At 54.6% G+C, this 14,217-nt stretch overlaps 1 protein-coding gene across 1 annotated transcript in view; it reads right to left on the bottom strand.

The window, feature by feature from the left end:
* Positions 1–13,881, bottom strand: part of MB21D2 (Mab-21 domain containing 2) — a 60,516-nt gene extending 46,635 nt beyond the window's left edge. Inside the window, exon 1 of the mRNA XM_083612886.1 lies at positions 13,398–13,881. Within this exon, the coding sequence (XP_083469012.1) occupies positions 13,398–13,653 (256 nt within the window). The 5' untranslated portion in view covers positions 13,654–13,881. The remainder of the gene's footprint in view (positions 1–13,397) is intronic.
* Between the last annotated feature and the right edge of the window lie 336 nt (positions 13,882–14,217).

The following is a 14,217-nucleotide window of genomic DNA, read 5'->3' as shown; positions in this document are numbered from 1 at the left end:
ACTCCCACTGGAGGCAGGGGACTTAGAAAGGCAATGAGACAAATTCATGGAGGAGGAGGGGGCTCTTGTAGGCTGCTGGCCAGGATGGCTATGCTCAGCCTCCACGGCCAGACCGAGATGGCCCAAGTCTCCCCCGGGAGAGAGAAGAGGCCAAGCATTCCAAGACCAGAACTTGGCCTCAGCCCATCTGTTTTTTCAGTGAGGAGTGAGGAGGAACAACATTACATAATGTCGTCATTCTTTTGGCTCGGTCACCTTTTGCTGTGGATTCAAGAATGAGGTACCTCAACCCAGAAGCTTTAGAAAGGTTCATGCAACGGTCACCTCCAGGCTTGACTACTGTAATTCGCTCTACGCGGGGCTGCCCTTGAAGCTGACCCAGAAACTCCAGCGGGTGCAGAATGCTGCGGCGAGGCTCCTCACGGGGTCCTTGCCATGGGAGCATATTCACCCAGTGCTTTACCAGTTGCACTGGCTCCCGGTGGAGTATCAGGTCAGGTTTAAGGTGCAGGTCTTAACCTTTAAAGCCCTTTGTGGCTTAGGGCCCCCGTATTTACGGGACCGCCTCTCCTGGTCTGCCCCGCAGAGGACCTTAAGGTCCATGAATAATCGTTTAGAGGTCCTGGGTCCTAAGGAAGTCCACCAGGGCCAGGACCTTCTCAGTGATGGCTCCGACCTGGTGGAATGCTCTGTCCCATGAGGCCAGGGCCCTGCAAGATTTAACCTCCTTCTGCAGAGCTATTCCACCTGGCTTTCAATTTGAACTTAGCCTGATCTTTTATTCCCCATCCTTCCCTCCATCTCTCCTTTTCATGAAGATAACCCACTCTGGGATCCCACAGCTAATTCTCCCCTGGTCTCCTTGCTGGCCCAAATAGGACTAATTTAGCCAGCTAGCCCTGGTGGTCATCTAATGTTTATTGGATGGATTTCCCCCCTGAATTGATTTTTGAATTCTGAATTTTTTATTCACGTTTTATACTGTATTTTATGCTGTTTTTTTTGTTGCATCAATTACATGTTTTAAATCTGTTGTTAGCCGCCCTGAGCCTGGTTTTTTGAACCGGGAAGGGCGGGTTATAAATAAAAATTTATTATTATTATTATCAGTGGAGCAGAGAAAACAAGCCTGATAGTAGACATGAGGACATGAGACAAGAGTCCCTGGCAGAGTTGGAAGGGACCTCAAGGCTCATCTAGTCACGGATCCCCACAAGAAATCCCGTGAGGAGCAGTTCACCACTCACAGAACTGCAATTCTCAGCCCCCTTTGCAAACCGCAGTCCTTTGGTTCTTAAAGCCAGGGTGGAAGCCAACTTCCCGCCCTGTCCGTGGATGTCCAGCCATGGTCCTTCCTAGGGATGCTTCTCAGTCCTCTTTGGAGCAGAGACAGGAGCCAGACAGTCACCCCGCAGAGCCCAGGCCCTCCTACGGAGCTGTCATCGCTCCCCGTGCGGCTCAGCGGCGCCTGCTCCCATCTCAGCCTGGCACGCCTGGCCTTTCCCCCTGCCAAACCGAGAAAGAGTCGCTGAGCTGAGCTGGCCGCCTTTCCTTCCATATGCGAGAGAGAACAAAATCCTGAATGGAAATGCAGGTCGTGTTTACTCTGCGACTGCAGCTCAGTTACAGAAAAGGCTTGCTCCACTCCCAGCCCCCTCCTCCCCGCCTGCTCCAGCCACCACCAAACTGCCAATCCAGAGGCCCTTGAAGTCAAGTGTCTCCAGGGCTTAATCTGTTCGCCACTTTGTCAGAGATTAGAATGCTGTTGGGAAGGACGGAACAGGACACAGCTGGAAGACCCAGCCTGGCAGACCAGACCGAACCACACACCAAGGGGGTCTGCCTGCCCCCCTGGACTAAAACAAAACCTCCTAAAAACAAGAGAAGCTCCCCAAACCCTGATACTGGGGTGTACTCGCTGGCCACACGCCAAATGCATCATGCCACATCTGCAAATTCCAGACTCTTCAGGAACTATGAAGGTCTGGGTGGAGGAGAGATTAGATTAGCAACATTCCTGTGCCAGACAGAGAACGTAAAACCATCAGGAGAGCCTGCTAGTCCACTATCCTGGTCTCACAATGGCCAAGCAGATGCCTCAATGGGAAACCATTGTGCAGGATCCGAGCCCAAGAGCCCTCTCCCCTCCTGTGGCTTCCAGCAACTCGTACTGTGCCAGTTCTGGGCGCCACAATTTAAGAAGGATGTTGACAAGCTGGAAGATGTGCAGAGGAGGGCAAATCAAGATGATCAAGGGTCTGGAAACTAAACCTTATGAGGAGCACTTGAAAGAGCTGGGTACGTTTAGCCTGGAGAAGACACAATTGAGAGGAGATATGAGAGCCATCATCAAATATCTCAAGAGCTGTCACATGGAAGAGGGAGCAAGCTTGTTTTCTCCTGCTCTGGAGCGCAGAACTCGAACTCATGGCTTCAACTTACAAGAAAGGAGATTCTGACTCAACATCAGGAAGAACTTTCTGACAGCAAGAGCAGTTCAACGGTGGAGCGGGCTTCCTTAGAAGGTGGCAGACTCTCCTTCCTTGAAGACTTTTAAGAAGAGGTTAGTTGGCCATCTGTCTTGGATGCTTCAGCTGCATATTCCTGCATTGCTGGGGGTTGGACTAGATGACCCTCAGGGTCCCTTCCAATTGCTCAGGTCTATAATTTTATGAAGGACTGCTGCCTCCGACTGGAGGCCGAGCGCAACCATCGTGTCTAGTAGTCCTCTGTAGGCCCTCTTCCACGAACGTCAACGTCAAAGTGGCAAAGGAACTGCAGTCTCTGAAATGGCCAGTACACGCCTTGCTCACCCTGAGACTGAAGAGCGTTCACTATGGAGAAAGACACTTCTGTAAGGGGTTCTTCAGCAGTTTGCAGAGTTTCAGACAACGCAGAGAGCTGCAAAACCTCTGTATCACAGCTTAAAGGCGGGACTCTGGCACGTCAGATCATGCAGGGGTTCTTAATCTGGAGCTTATAAGGTTCTGAATCATATTAGAAAATAATAATCTACCATGGTTTCCTTGAATTCCTCTCCACCCACCCCAGTCCACACCACTGGCCTATGCTCAAGTCTCCTGCATGTGTGGTAACCTTATCTGACTAGAACATTGTGTCACCTTGCACCAAGGCATCGCTGCACCCTGACATTGTGTCATGGCATACGCAAACTAGCATTGCACTTTGAATAATCATTTACGTGTTTCCAGATGCGCCACGGCTGAACTGGTTACTAAGCTTCTACCGACCAAAGTACACCAAAACTGCCGCCCTACCCAAATAAAAAACACCTAACACTGAACCCAGCACTGCGAATTCCAACCTTAGTTCCCAGTTAGGTGGCCACCATAAGATGTAGAAGGGGGTTTTACGGGAAGAAGAGTTTGTGCCTCAACTTACCCATCCATAGAACGGGAAGAAATGGGGCTTTAACCAAAGACCCATGAGCTACCCATGCGCAGCACCTTCAGGCCCAAGTTTAAGAAACAGTCAGCTCTGTGCAAGAGATTCCTGGCCTCCAGTCGGGGGGGATAAATCCCCGTCAATCAGCCAGACGCTGCCACGTGGATAGACAAGGCCAGAGAGCAAAGAACGTTTGCTAACTGCCAAGGACAGCCTTGTACTGTCTCAGCACACTCCCAACAAAAGCCCTGGGGAGACAAACAGGGACTATACCCCAGGCTCCTTTGGAGAAGAGAAAAATCAGAGCATTCTCCCTCCCAATCCCTGTGGGCAAGTACAGGCACACACACACAAAAAAAACACTTTAAAAAGCCAGGATTGTTTAAGCGCAGAACAGGGAAAATATTTAAGTTGCTGAGAACCAAAATGTGCCTTTCTGGAACCCAGGCAAGGTGGCCCCGGGGACTTCTCCAGGGCCAGCACCTCCCCAGTGGACCTGGGTCCAAAGGAAGAAGGAGCGAGGGAGAGAATTCTGCTGCAGGCATAGGGTGAATCCATGCAAGGGTCCCATAAACCTCCTCTGGTCTCTCTTAGATGCCCTCGGAAGGCGGTGGACTCTCCCCTGCACTGGAGGCTTCAAAGCAGAGGCCACCTGTCAGGGATTCTTTCGCTGTGACTCCTGCCTTGCAGGGGGTTGAGCTAGATGTCCCTCAGGGGTCCCTCCCAACTCTGCGACTCTCTTATTTTCTCAGAGGGCCACTGCACACATTCAAGCACATTGCAACAGCACACAATAATAATTATAATAATAATTTATTATTTATACCCCGCCCATCTGGCTGAGTTCCACCTGGGCGGCTCTCAATCGGGTGTTAAAAACAATACAGTATTAAATATTAAAAACTTCCCTAAACAGGGCTGCCTTCAGATGTCTTTTAAAAATAGGATAGCTGCTTATTTCCTTGACATCTGACAAGAGGGCATCCCAGAGGGCAGGTGCCACCACCAAGAAGGCCCTCTGTCTGGTTCCCTGTAACCTCACTTCTCGCAATGAGGGAACCGCCAGAAGGCCCTCAGCGCTGGATCTCAGTGTCCGGGCTGAACGATGGGGGTGGAGACGCTCCTTCAGGTATACTGGACCAAAGCCGGTTAGGGCTTTAAAGGTCAGCACCAACACTTTGAATTGTGCTCGGAAACGTCCTGGGAGCCAATGCAGATCTCTCAGAACCGGTGTTATGTGGTCCCGGCGGCCACTCCCAGTCACCAGTCTAGCTGCCGCGTTCTGGATTAATTGTAGTTTCTGGGTCACCTTCAAAGGTAGCCCCACGTAGAGCGCATGGCAGTAGTCCAAACGGGAGATAACCAAAGCATGCACACTTCCATGGACAGCTGTGAGTCCAAAATGACTCCCAGGCCTGGTCCTTCAGGGGCACAGTTGCCCCATTCAGGACCAGGGAGTCCCCCACACACGCCCACCCCCTGTCCCCCCAAAGCAGTACTTCTGTCTTGTCAGGATTCAACCTCAATCTGTTTGCTGCCATCCATCTTCCAACCGCCTCCAGGCACGCACACAGGACCTTCACCGGTTCTGATTTAAAAGAGAGGTAGAGCTGAAATGCAGACCTCCTTTTGAGAAGCACCGGAAGTGCGATCTTACGTGCAAGAGCTCACATGCGCCGCTTGCCATGCGATGAGCACAGAGGGGGGGACTCAATGCACAAGGCGTAGATCCACAGAACTGCACTGCAGCATCGTAAGGGACCCCAGGGGTCATCCAGCCCAACCCCCAGCCATGCAGGAATCACGGCGAAAGATGCGGCAATTGCTCAGTTTCTAGTCTACTTGCTCAAGCGCTGCAAGGCAAACCTGTGGCAACAAGCGCCGCCCCGCCCCCCAGCAAAACCTCAATTCATTGTCTAGCTGGCAAATAGCTCCCTCCTGCCACCTTTGCCTGCTGGAAAGAGCACAAGACCCAGCAGTGCGCCAGGCTGAGCTGTGCAGCTCCATTCATCAGGGGGCAGCAGCGACTGCCCAAAGAAGTACCACGCCATCCGTCTCTGGGTGCCAGAACCCCCCAGGACATCCCCCCATGGCTCAGTTCCCTGTCACACAGATGGAGATTAGAGTGACACCCAGAAGCCGCACATCGCAAAGGATTAAAATCACGACTTAACCAGCAGACAGGCCAGACAAGCGACAGAGTCTGCCGTAACAATCGAGGTACAAGACCAAAGGCTTGTTGACACACGGCGAGATTCAGAAGCGCTTGGCTTGCCGCTGGCAAGGTGTTTTCCTCACCATGGTGCATGCGGGAACTCCATCGTGCACGCAAGTGACCTGCTGTCCATGTTTCCACAATCCCTTACTCAGAGGCAACGCACATCGGAATCCCAGGGTCTCTGCTGTGCGCTAGAGACCCTTTCGACTCATTTCAGGCTCGTGGGGAAGTTTTCGGATTTTGCAGAGTAGCCTAAACACGCACCGCAAATCATAGGTGGAGCCCGTACCTCAATTGCCCTCTTCCTCCCTGTGCACCAGTGTGGCATCGGGGATGAGGGCCTGGGAGAGACCAGGGTATATCTAGAATATAGAATCATAGAGTTGGAAGAGACCACAAGGGCCATCGAGTCCAACCCCCTGCCAAGCAGGAAACACCATCAGAGCACTCCTGACATATGGTTGTCAAGCCTCTGCTTAAAGACCTCCAAAGAAGGAGACTCCACCACACTCCTTGGCAGCAAATTCCACTGTCGAACAGCTCTTACTGTCAGGAAGTTCTTCCTAATGTTTAGGTGGAATCTTCTTTCTTGTAGTTTGGATCCATTGCTCCGTGTCCGCTTCTCTGGAGCAGCAGAAAACAACCTTTCTCCCTCCTCTAGGTGACATCCTTTTATATATTTGAACATGGCTATCATATCACCCCTTAACCTCCTCTTCTCCAGGCTAAACATGCCCAGCTCCCTTAGCCGTTCCTCATAAGGCATCGTTTCCAGGCCTTTGACCATTTTGGTTGCCCTCCTCTGGACACGTTCCAGTTTGTCAGTGTCCTTCTTGAACTGTGGTGCCCAGAACTGGACACAGTACTCCAGGTGAGGTCTGACCAGAGCAGAATACAGTGGCACTATTACTTCCCTTGATCTAGATGCTATACTCCTATTGATGCAGCCCAGAATTGCATTGGCTTTTTTAGCTGCCGTGTCACACTAAAGAGCTGTGAGCTCCTGGCAGGCTCCTCTTATGTGCTTAGATAAAGGGACCCCTGACCATCAGGTCCAGTCATGGCCGACTCTGGGGTTGCAGCGCTCTTCTTGCTTTACTGGCCGAGGGAGCCGGCGTACAGCTTCCGGGTCATGTGGCCAGCATGACTAAGCCGCTTCTGGCGAACCAGAGCAGCGCACGGAAAAGCCATTTTCCTTCCTGCCGGAGCAGGACCTATTTATCTACTTGCACTTTGACGTGCTCTCAATCTGCTAGGTTGGCAGAAGCAGGGACTGAGCAACGGGAGCTCACCCCGTTGCGGGGATTCGAACCGCCAACCTTCTGATCGGCAAGTCATAGGCTCTGTGGTTTAACCCACAGCGCCACCCGCATCCCAAATGTGCTTATGTGCTTACAAACATTTAAATAAATAAAACTAAGAGTTGATGAGCAGCTGCAGAAGTGACAGCAATAGGGATGAGGGAGAACAAATGCTTCATTGGTTTTATTTTAATTATTTGATAAATGTTATGCTGGAAAGAGAGAGAGGGGGGAAGAGTCCTTGATATGGTTTGCTCACTCTCAGCCAGCTATCGAGCAATAACCCCCACTACAAGCAGCGCAAACACTCTTATCTGCAGCCGGATGTTCCACAGGTCAGGAAACTGTTGCAGCGCACAGCTCATCGCAACCCCCTAGCTAGCACCTCTGTGGAGCTGAGTTTCTGGTCCCCAATACAGAACGAAGAACAATATCGCTACTGGACCACTTGACACTTACTCCTTTTAAAAAGGACTCTGGATCAGACACAAAGGGTGAGCACTTGACGCGGGAAGGACAGGGTGAAAATCCTGACTTTGGAACTATGGGAAGCAGCCAGATAGCTTCTCCCCCGTCGTCACTGTTTGGCAATCCATATGCTCTCTAAGAAAACCAGAAGAGCGCTGCTGGATCAAGCCAATAGCCCACCAACCCTGCATCCTGCTCCCACAGTTGCTTATTATGGGAAGCCTGCAAGCGGGACCCAAACTTTGCCCTCCTGCGTCTTCCAGCGAGTGGCACTCAGGAAAAGCCTTGTGGCCTCCAGCAGAGCAGAGCCAAGGCCACTGGCAGCCTTCTCCTCTGCGAATAGCAGCCTTGTCTTCCATGGCATAACAAGAACCACCTGCTGGATCTGACCCACGGCCCGTCTCCCAGGGGCCACCCAGATGCTCTCGATGGGAAACAAGCAAGCAGAATTCAAGCACCAGAGCAACTCTCCTTTCCTGCGATTTCTAGCAACTGGTCCTTGGGAGCGCTTCTGCCTCCAATTGTGAAGGCAGAGCAGAGACGCCATGGCAGGGGGGGGGGCGGAGAGAGATTATCTGCGATAAGATAACACAATAACTAGGTCACTTCCATAAGCTCTTTTCTCCAGGCTCATCCAGCCGCCGCCACCTCTGCAGCCCCTTGCAAAGAGACGAGAGCCCCCACAAAGCACACACCCCACTGTACCACCAACCAGAAAGTGAGACACCTTTGGGGTCGCTGATGAAAGGAGAGGCCAGTGGGGGGGGGTTCCCAAGAGGCATAAGGGACCCTCCTGGGAATCCCTTGGGAGTCTCTCCTTCGGGCAGCCGTGGGGGGAGGGGCCAGGACGCGGCTTCGGTTACTCATCTTACAAGGTTGCTTCTATTAACTCTTATCCTTCCTTGTGGAACTCTCCCTGCCTTTTCTGGGCTCCAGCATTTAGAGAGAAGGAGGAAGCCGATGATGAGGAAGATGCACAGCTGGATTGCAAAAAGGAAGTGCTTCGAGTTCATTAACACTGTGCCGACTGTACGGAAGGTTTCTTTTGAGTGTGAGCTCATGCAGAATCCTGTCAGGCTTTTCCGCAGGGTGGCGGGTGGAGTGGGGGGGGGGAGGAGAGAGAGAAAGAGACACAGAACCACCATGAACGGTATCCTAGTTACCGTTTGTAGATATATAATTATGTGCCATTGCCAAGCACATGCCTAGACCTTTTTCTAAAGGCATGATTTGGGGAATAGTAGATTTCAAGTGGGAAAGGCAGCCAACGGAGAGCTCCTGTTTAGGGGGCTGGCTGGCCAGGCATCCTAAGAACATTAGAAGAGTCTGCCTGCAGGATCAGGCCAGAGGGGGCCCATCTAGGCCAGGACCCCTTGTCTCACAGCCAGAAACCAGCAAGCAGGACCTGAGCGCAATAACACTCTCCCCTCTTGCAGATTCCAGCAACCAGCATTCAGAAGCATCCCTGCTTTCTTACTCCCTTCTGTTTCCCTCATGCTTCTCTCCCCCTCCCAAACAGAAGCTCAGCGTTCTGCAGCCACTGAGCAGGCTCAGTTCAGGGGGGTCCTTTGTGGGGGGGGGGGTTGCTCCCTTAGTGTTTTATTTTCGAAGGGGTTCCTATTTGTACTGCTGCAACCCTAGGGGTTCCTCTGAGCGAGCCACCCCCAATAAGGTTCTAATCCTGCGGGCACTCGCCAGCTAAGTTCTCTATCAAGCGGGAGCGAGTCTTCCTTTAAAGAAGAGAGTTGCTAACATAGGCTTCTCCAGGAACCCTTGGCGGTTTCCTCCTGGAGCAAGTCTAGCCAGGACAAGAAGAGTCACGTAAAGATTACGGGGAACACACCCAGCCTTTGCAAACAGTTCCTCAACCCTCCAGCAAAGGTGCGACAGAAACATCCAGCCCGTCTACTGTTGCTAGAGAATTTATGCCCCCGCAGGGCACATTCTTAGCTACTGAATGACAGGCAAGTTCACCTGAGCAGGGTTGGAAGTTCCATTTGCTACAACTGCCACAGGAAATGACCTTTAGCCAAGCTGTGCAGAGACAGCTGCATCTTAAAACAGCTTCCAGTCCTTTCATTTCTATCTGTCCACCTCCTCAAAGACCCAATGGAAACATTTTAACTTTTTGGCTCAAACCCATCAGCCAGGAAGACAGATGGATGTCCCTTGGTAAGAAGCTGCGCCATCTCGGTGCCACTACTGAGAAGGCCCCGCCTTGCATAGCTTCCTACCACCCTTCAGATATTTCAGGCTTTAAGTAACAGCCCTTTGAACCAGTCCCGAAACTGGAGCCAAGTTGATCCGATATCAGAGTAATCCTTCACGTGCTGAGCACATCTCTCGCAGTTAAATTCTGGACCAGATGCCTGTCCCAAAAGCATTTCCAAAGGCAGTCCTGTTGCAGGAGGCAGGTTATGCAGATATTGCATGAGTGGCACCAGGAGAGCTGCTGAAGTGAGAGAAGGAGCTTCAGGCCCCCACAGCCATCTAGGGAGCAGCAGCATACCCAGAGGCACCCCCAATCCCGAGCCTTGAAGGGGCGTGAGACCCTGCCCTAAACTGCTCTCAGGCCTCTTGCTTCTCACATGCTGGCAAACAAGCAATGAAGCTTGTGGACCTTAGAGCCAGATTGTCTCTCCTCAGCACATCACACGGACCCCCCTGGAGAGGGGCTCCCAGTTATGCCAGCGTACTAGTGAAGCCGACAAAGTCCTCACCTGCGAACCACTTCGCTAAGGTAGTCACTCCTCACAGAAAGTCACAGTTAAACACGGCAACCTTCCCCACAGAAGCCATTTCTGACTGGTCCCTGCTGCCCCCAGTTCACCCAGACACAGGCCAAAGTGTTATAAGAAGTCACGACTTAAGAGATTATTATTTTTTAATACCAAGCAGTATATAAGTGTTTCTGATTAAATCATGAAAATGTGGGCCACTCCTTCTGCATGCTCAGGGGCTTCTCATGTTATCAAGCAGTGCTGAAAGGAGCAGAACTTGGGGGTCTGCCCCACAACCCTGGATTTAGTGTGGCTGCCTGGTCCTTCGCTGAATCTACTAAGGGCCAGGGGGAGGCAGCCGGGGCTCCAAAAACATCACCAAGGTTTGATTGGCTTCTAAGGCTTGGGGAGGAATTCACGCACTCCCACCCCAGAGCGACAGAAACCCTTTGGTGCAGCCTTGCGGACAGGCTACTAGCTCACTGCCCAGCCAGCCGGTTACAGCCAAGCTGGAACGAAAGGGGTCAGGAGCTGAGATGTGGCTTGGTTCGCAGGCTGAGCGCCAGGGAGTGTTACGCTCTGGCCAGTGCCAAGTCAGAGTGAGGGTGGCAGGAAGTACCCTCTGCGGCCAGGCGCATCTGCTTCCCGATCAAAGGCCCTGTGCTATACGTAGGGCAGTTCCTCCCCCAGTACTGGCAGCAGGAGCCAAGCCAGGGCAGGAACGAGATCAGTGACAGAAGGGAAACGGTCTGGGGCCTCCACACCAGAAATTAACAGGGAACAGGTGGCGCTGTGGGTTAAACCACAGGCCTAGGACTTGCTGATCAGAAGGTCGGCGGTTCGAATCCCCTCGACGGGGTGAGCTCCCGTTGCTCAGTCCCTGCTCCTGCCAACCTAGCAGTTCAAAAGCACATCAAAGGGCAAGTAGATAAATAGGTACCGCTCTGGCGGGAAGGTAAACGTCGTTTCTGTGCGCTGCTCTGGTTTGCCAGAAGCGGCTTAGTCATGCTGGCCACATGACTGGAAGCTGTACGCCGGCTCCCTTGGCCAATAAAGCGAGATGAGCGCCACAACCCCAGAGTTGGTCACGACTGGACCTAATGGTCAGGGGTCCCTTTACCTTTAACTGCTTGGCACCTGTAACTTGGAGCCTAGCAAAGCCAGAAAGACAGGAAGCATTGTTAAAAGATGTTGGGAAGTCCGAAAGAGGGAGGGAGGGAGGGAGGGAAGTCAATGCTCTTGTTGGAGCAATGCTTTATGTTATAGATCTGTGTAATGAAATGTAATTAAATATGGAAAACTCAATAAAAATTATTGTTTTAAAAAGACAGGAAGACAGGAAGCAGCAAACAAGCATCCTGTGAGCACCTTAGCAACAGGATCATCACCAAGAGATTGCTAATCCTATCAAGTCTTCACAAAGGCCCCATAGCAGACCACACTAGGCTTCCCTGGGACTGCAAAGCTTGTGGCTGTTCTGGGACTCTGTGGCTCAAAAGGCTGGGTCCAGGTGCTATACTAAACTACGGTTCAGCGTGACGTGCCTGAGCCTCAGACTCTCCCCCTGTCCATTTTAGCCTGTGCCCACCGACCCCCACCCACGACACTCCTCTGGCACAGCCGCAAGGTGACTAGAAGCTTAGCTCCACTCTCAGGAACATTTCTGGAGGAAAAGGGTGGTTAGCCTCATTTACTGGCTGAAAATAAAGACTGGCCAACCCTTGGTCATTTTGTTTGAAAGGGAAGACCACCCCCTCAAAAAAAAAAGTTTGCATGTTTCCAAAAGTTGCTGAATATATCCTTCCATGTTTGCAGAGATAAATGGGTGTTTGCGTAGAGAAACTCAGCCTCAGTGTGACCTTTGTTCCTTTGAATAACCTGAAGTTTGTGTAGTTTGGACGCGATGCTAGAGGGCAGTTAATGAAGAACAGGGATGGAAAGGAAAGCTTCCAACCTCCTCCTCACAGGTAGACCAGAGGAGAGAGGGGGCACCTGCTGAACCTGCAGCTCCATCACGGAACCACAGCTGAGAGCTAGGACCAAACGCAGCCAGCACTGAGGCCTGTGCAATGCAACAGCCACCTTAGGCCAAAGGAGAAGGGCTTGGTTCCCTGGCTTTGCAAAGCCCTCTTCAAAAGCAAAACCAAAGAAGTGGTCTTTTGCTCCAGCCAGGATTAAATCTTACAGTTTCCCGCAGCGCTAAGAGAGAGAGGAGGGCGATCCCAGGGGACTCGCCTTGACTCACTGCTCGGCCTGCAACAGCTCCAGCAGTGATTTATGTCCATTCCAATACATTTCAGACTTCATAATTACGAAGGGAGGCGCGGCTCTTCCCCTTCCCCACACAATCCCGCCAGCTGAGCTGGGTGGAAAGCACCCACGGCCTGAAGGCTCCCCGTTTGCCCAGGGGGGGGAGCGCTGTTCTTGCGCACCGGCGGGAGTGAGGCGCCCACCCCTCTCCCTCTCTGCCCTTTGTCTCAGCTGACGAGCTGGGGGCGGGGGGGGGAGCCACAGCCCTGGCCTCGCTGCCGAGGTGAACGGGGCGGGTTCTCAGAAATAATCAGCAAAGCGGGGCTGCCGGGGGAGGGAGGCTGCTTTCCCCGCTCGCTCCTGCTTCCTCTCCCGTGGCAAAGAGGGACCACCGGCTCCGTCCCCCGGCCTGCCTTCAAGGGCTGCCTTTCCTCCGCAGCTGGACCGGGAGCCGGGAGGCGCACGAGGCTTTGCCCAGCGGTGTCCCCCCCCCCCCGGGCATTTCTGCCAAGCTACCCACGGCTTTGGGCGGGAGGGGGAGGACTGGGGAGCAGGGTGGCATCCTGGCTTCTGGGAGCATGCTCTATTGGAAATGGGGGGGGGGGCGTAATTCCGATTCAGGGGCTGCAGGCAAGAGCCGCCAGTGCGACAGGTGCCAGGCTCCCTGCAAGCCCCCACGGCCTAGCCTCATACGGAGGGGGGGCAGGATCACGCCCAGAACTCCACCCCACACACAAGTCGGGGTCCTTGCCCTTTTCCTCTCCCCCCACCCTATTTCCATTAACCCGAAACGGGGCTCCAGCCCCGCTGTCCGCCCCGAAGGACCATCGCCACCTCCCCGACTCTCCCAGGCGAAGAAGGGCATCCCGGCGCCCCCGAAGCCGCGCCCGTCTGGGGGCTTGGCCGCCCCTCCGCCCGCGGGAGCCTCCGGGAAGCGGCGCGCAGCAAGTGGTCCCGGCAGCCGGAGCCGGGCGCGCCCGGGCGGGGAAGGGGAGCGCGCCGCCGCCGCCGCCGCCTCCTGCTTCTCCTCCTTACCCAGCATGGAGAAGATGAAGTCCTTGGCGGTGTGGATCTCGAGCGCGCGCTGGTCGTCGTACTCGCGCTGGTCGTGGCGCGTGAACTCCTGGATGAGCCGGTTGAGCTCCTCGACGCGGGCGCCCGAGCGGAAGTCCAGCTCCGGGAAGGCGGCGGCGGACAGCGACGAGCCGCCCGACGACGCCGAGGAGGGAGCCCGGCCCGGGCCAGGCGCGGCGCCCGAGCCGGCCTTGGCGGCCAGCGGCGGAGCGGCCATCTTCGCGCCGGCCAGGAGCAGCAGCAGACGCAGCGCACCCAGCAGCCGCGCCCGCCGCCCGGACCGCCAGCCGGACACCAGGCGCCGCGCAACCGGGAGCAGACGCCGCCGCCGCCGCCAGCGCCCAGGCCGCAGCAGCAGCCAGCCAGGCAGGCAGGCCGGGCCTGGCGCTCGCCGGCTGCCCGCCCCGCGGCGGCTCCTCCTTCTCCTCCTCCTCCTCCTCCTCCGCCCCGGATCCCGGCGCCCGGGAGCGCGCGAGCGAGCGCGGCTGCAGCGCCGCCGGGACGCCCGACCGGGAATCCCAGCAACGGCGCTCCCAGTGGCCGCGCTGCCAAGGCTGCTTTGCGCGCTCCCGGGCCCGGCCCAGCCTCGACGCGCGGCAACGCCGGCAGCTCCAACCGGCGCCGCCCCGCGCGCCCGAGCACAGGCGGCAGGGCTTTGGAGCCACGCAGAGCGCTTCGACGCCGCGCGCCCGAGCGCACCCGGGAAGCTTCGCCGCGGAGCAGGACCCCTCGCCGCCGGGGGGAGGGGGGTTGTCAGGAGCTTTGGGGGCGGCGTAGGATC

The sequence above is a fragment of the Podarcis filfolensis genome (assembly GCF_964270895.1).
Source record: "Podarcis filfolensis genome assembly, chromosome: 5".
Classification (NCBI taxonomy): Eukaryota; Metazoa; Chordata; class Lepidosauria; order Squamata; family Lacertidae; genus Podarcis; species Podarcis filfolensis.
The sequence above is the reverse complement of the archived record's forward strand: the minus strand, read 5'-3'. Positions and strand labels throughout refer to the sequence as shown.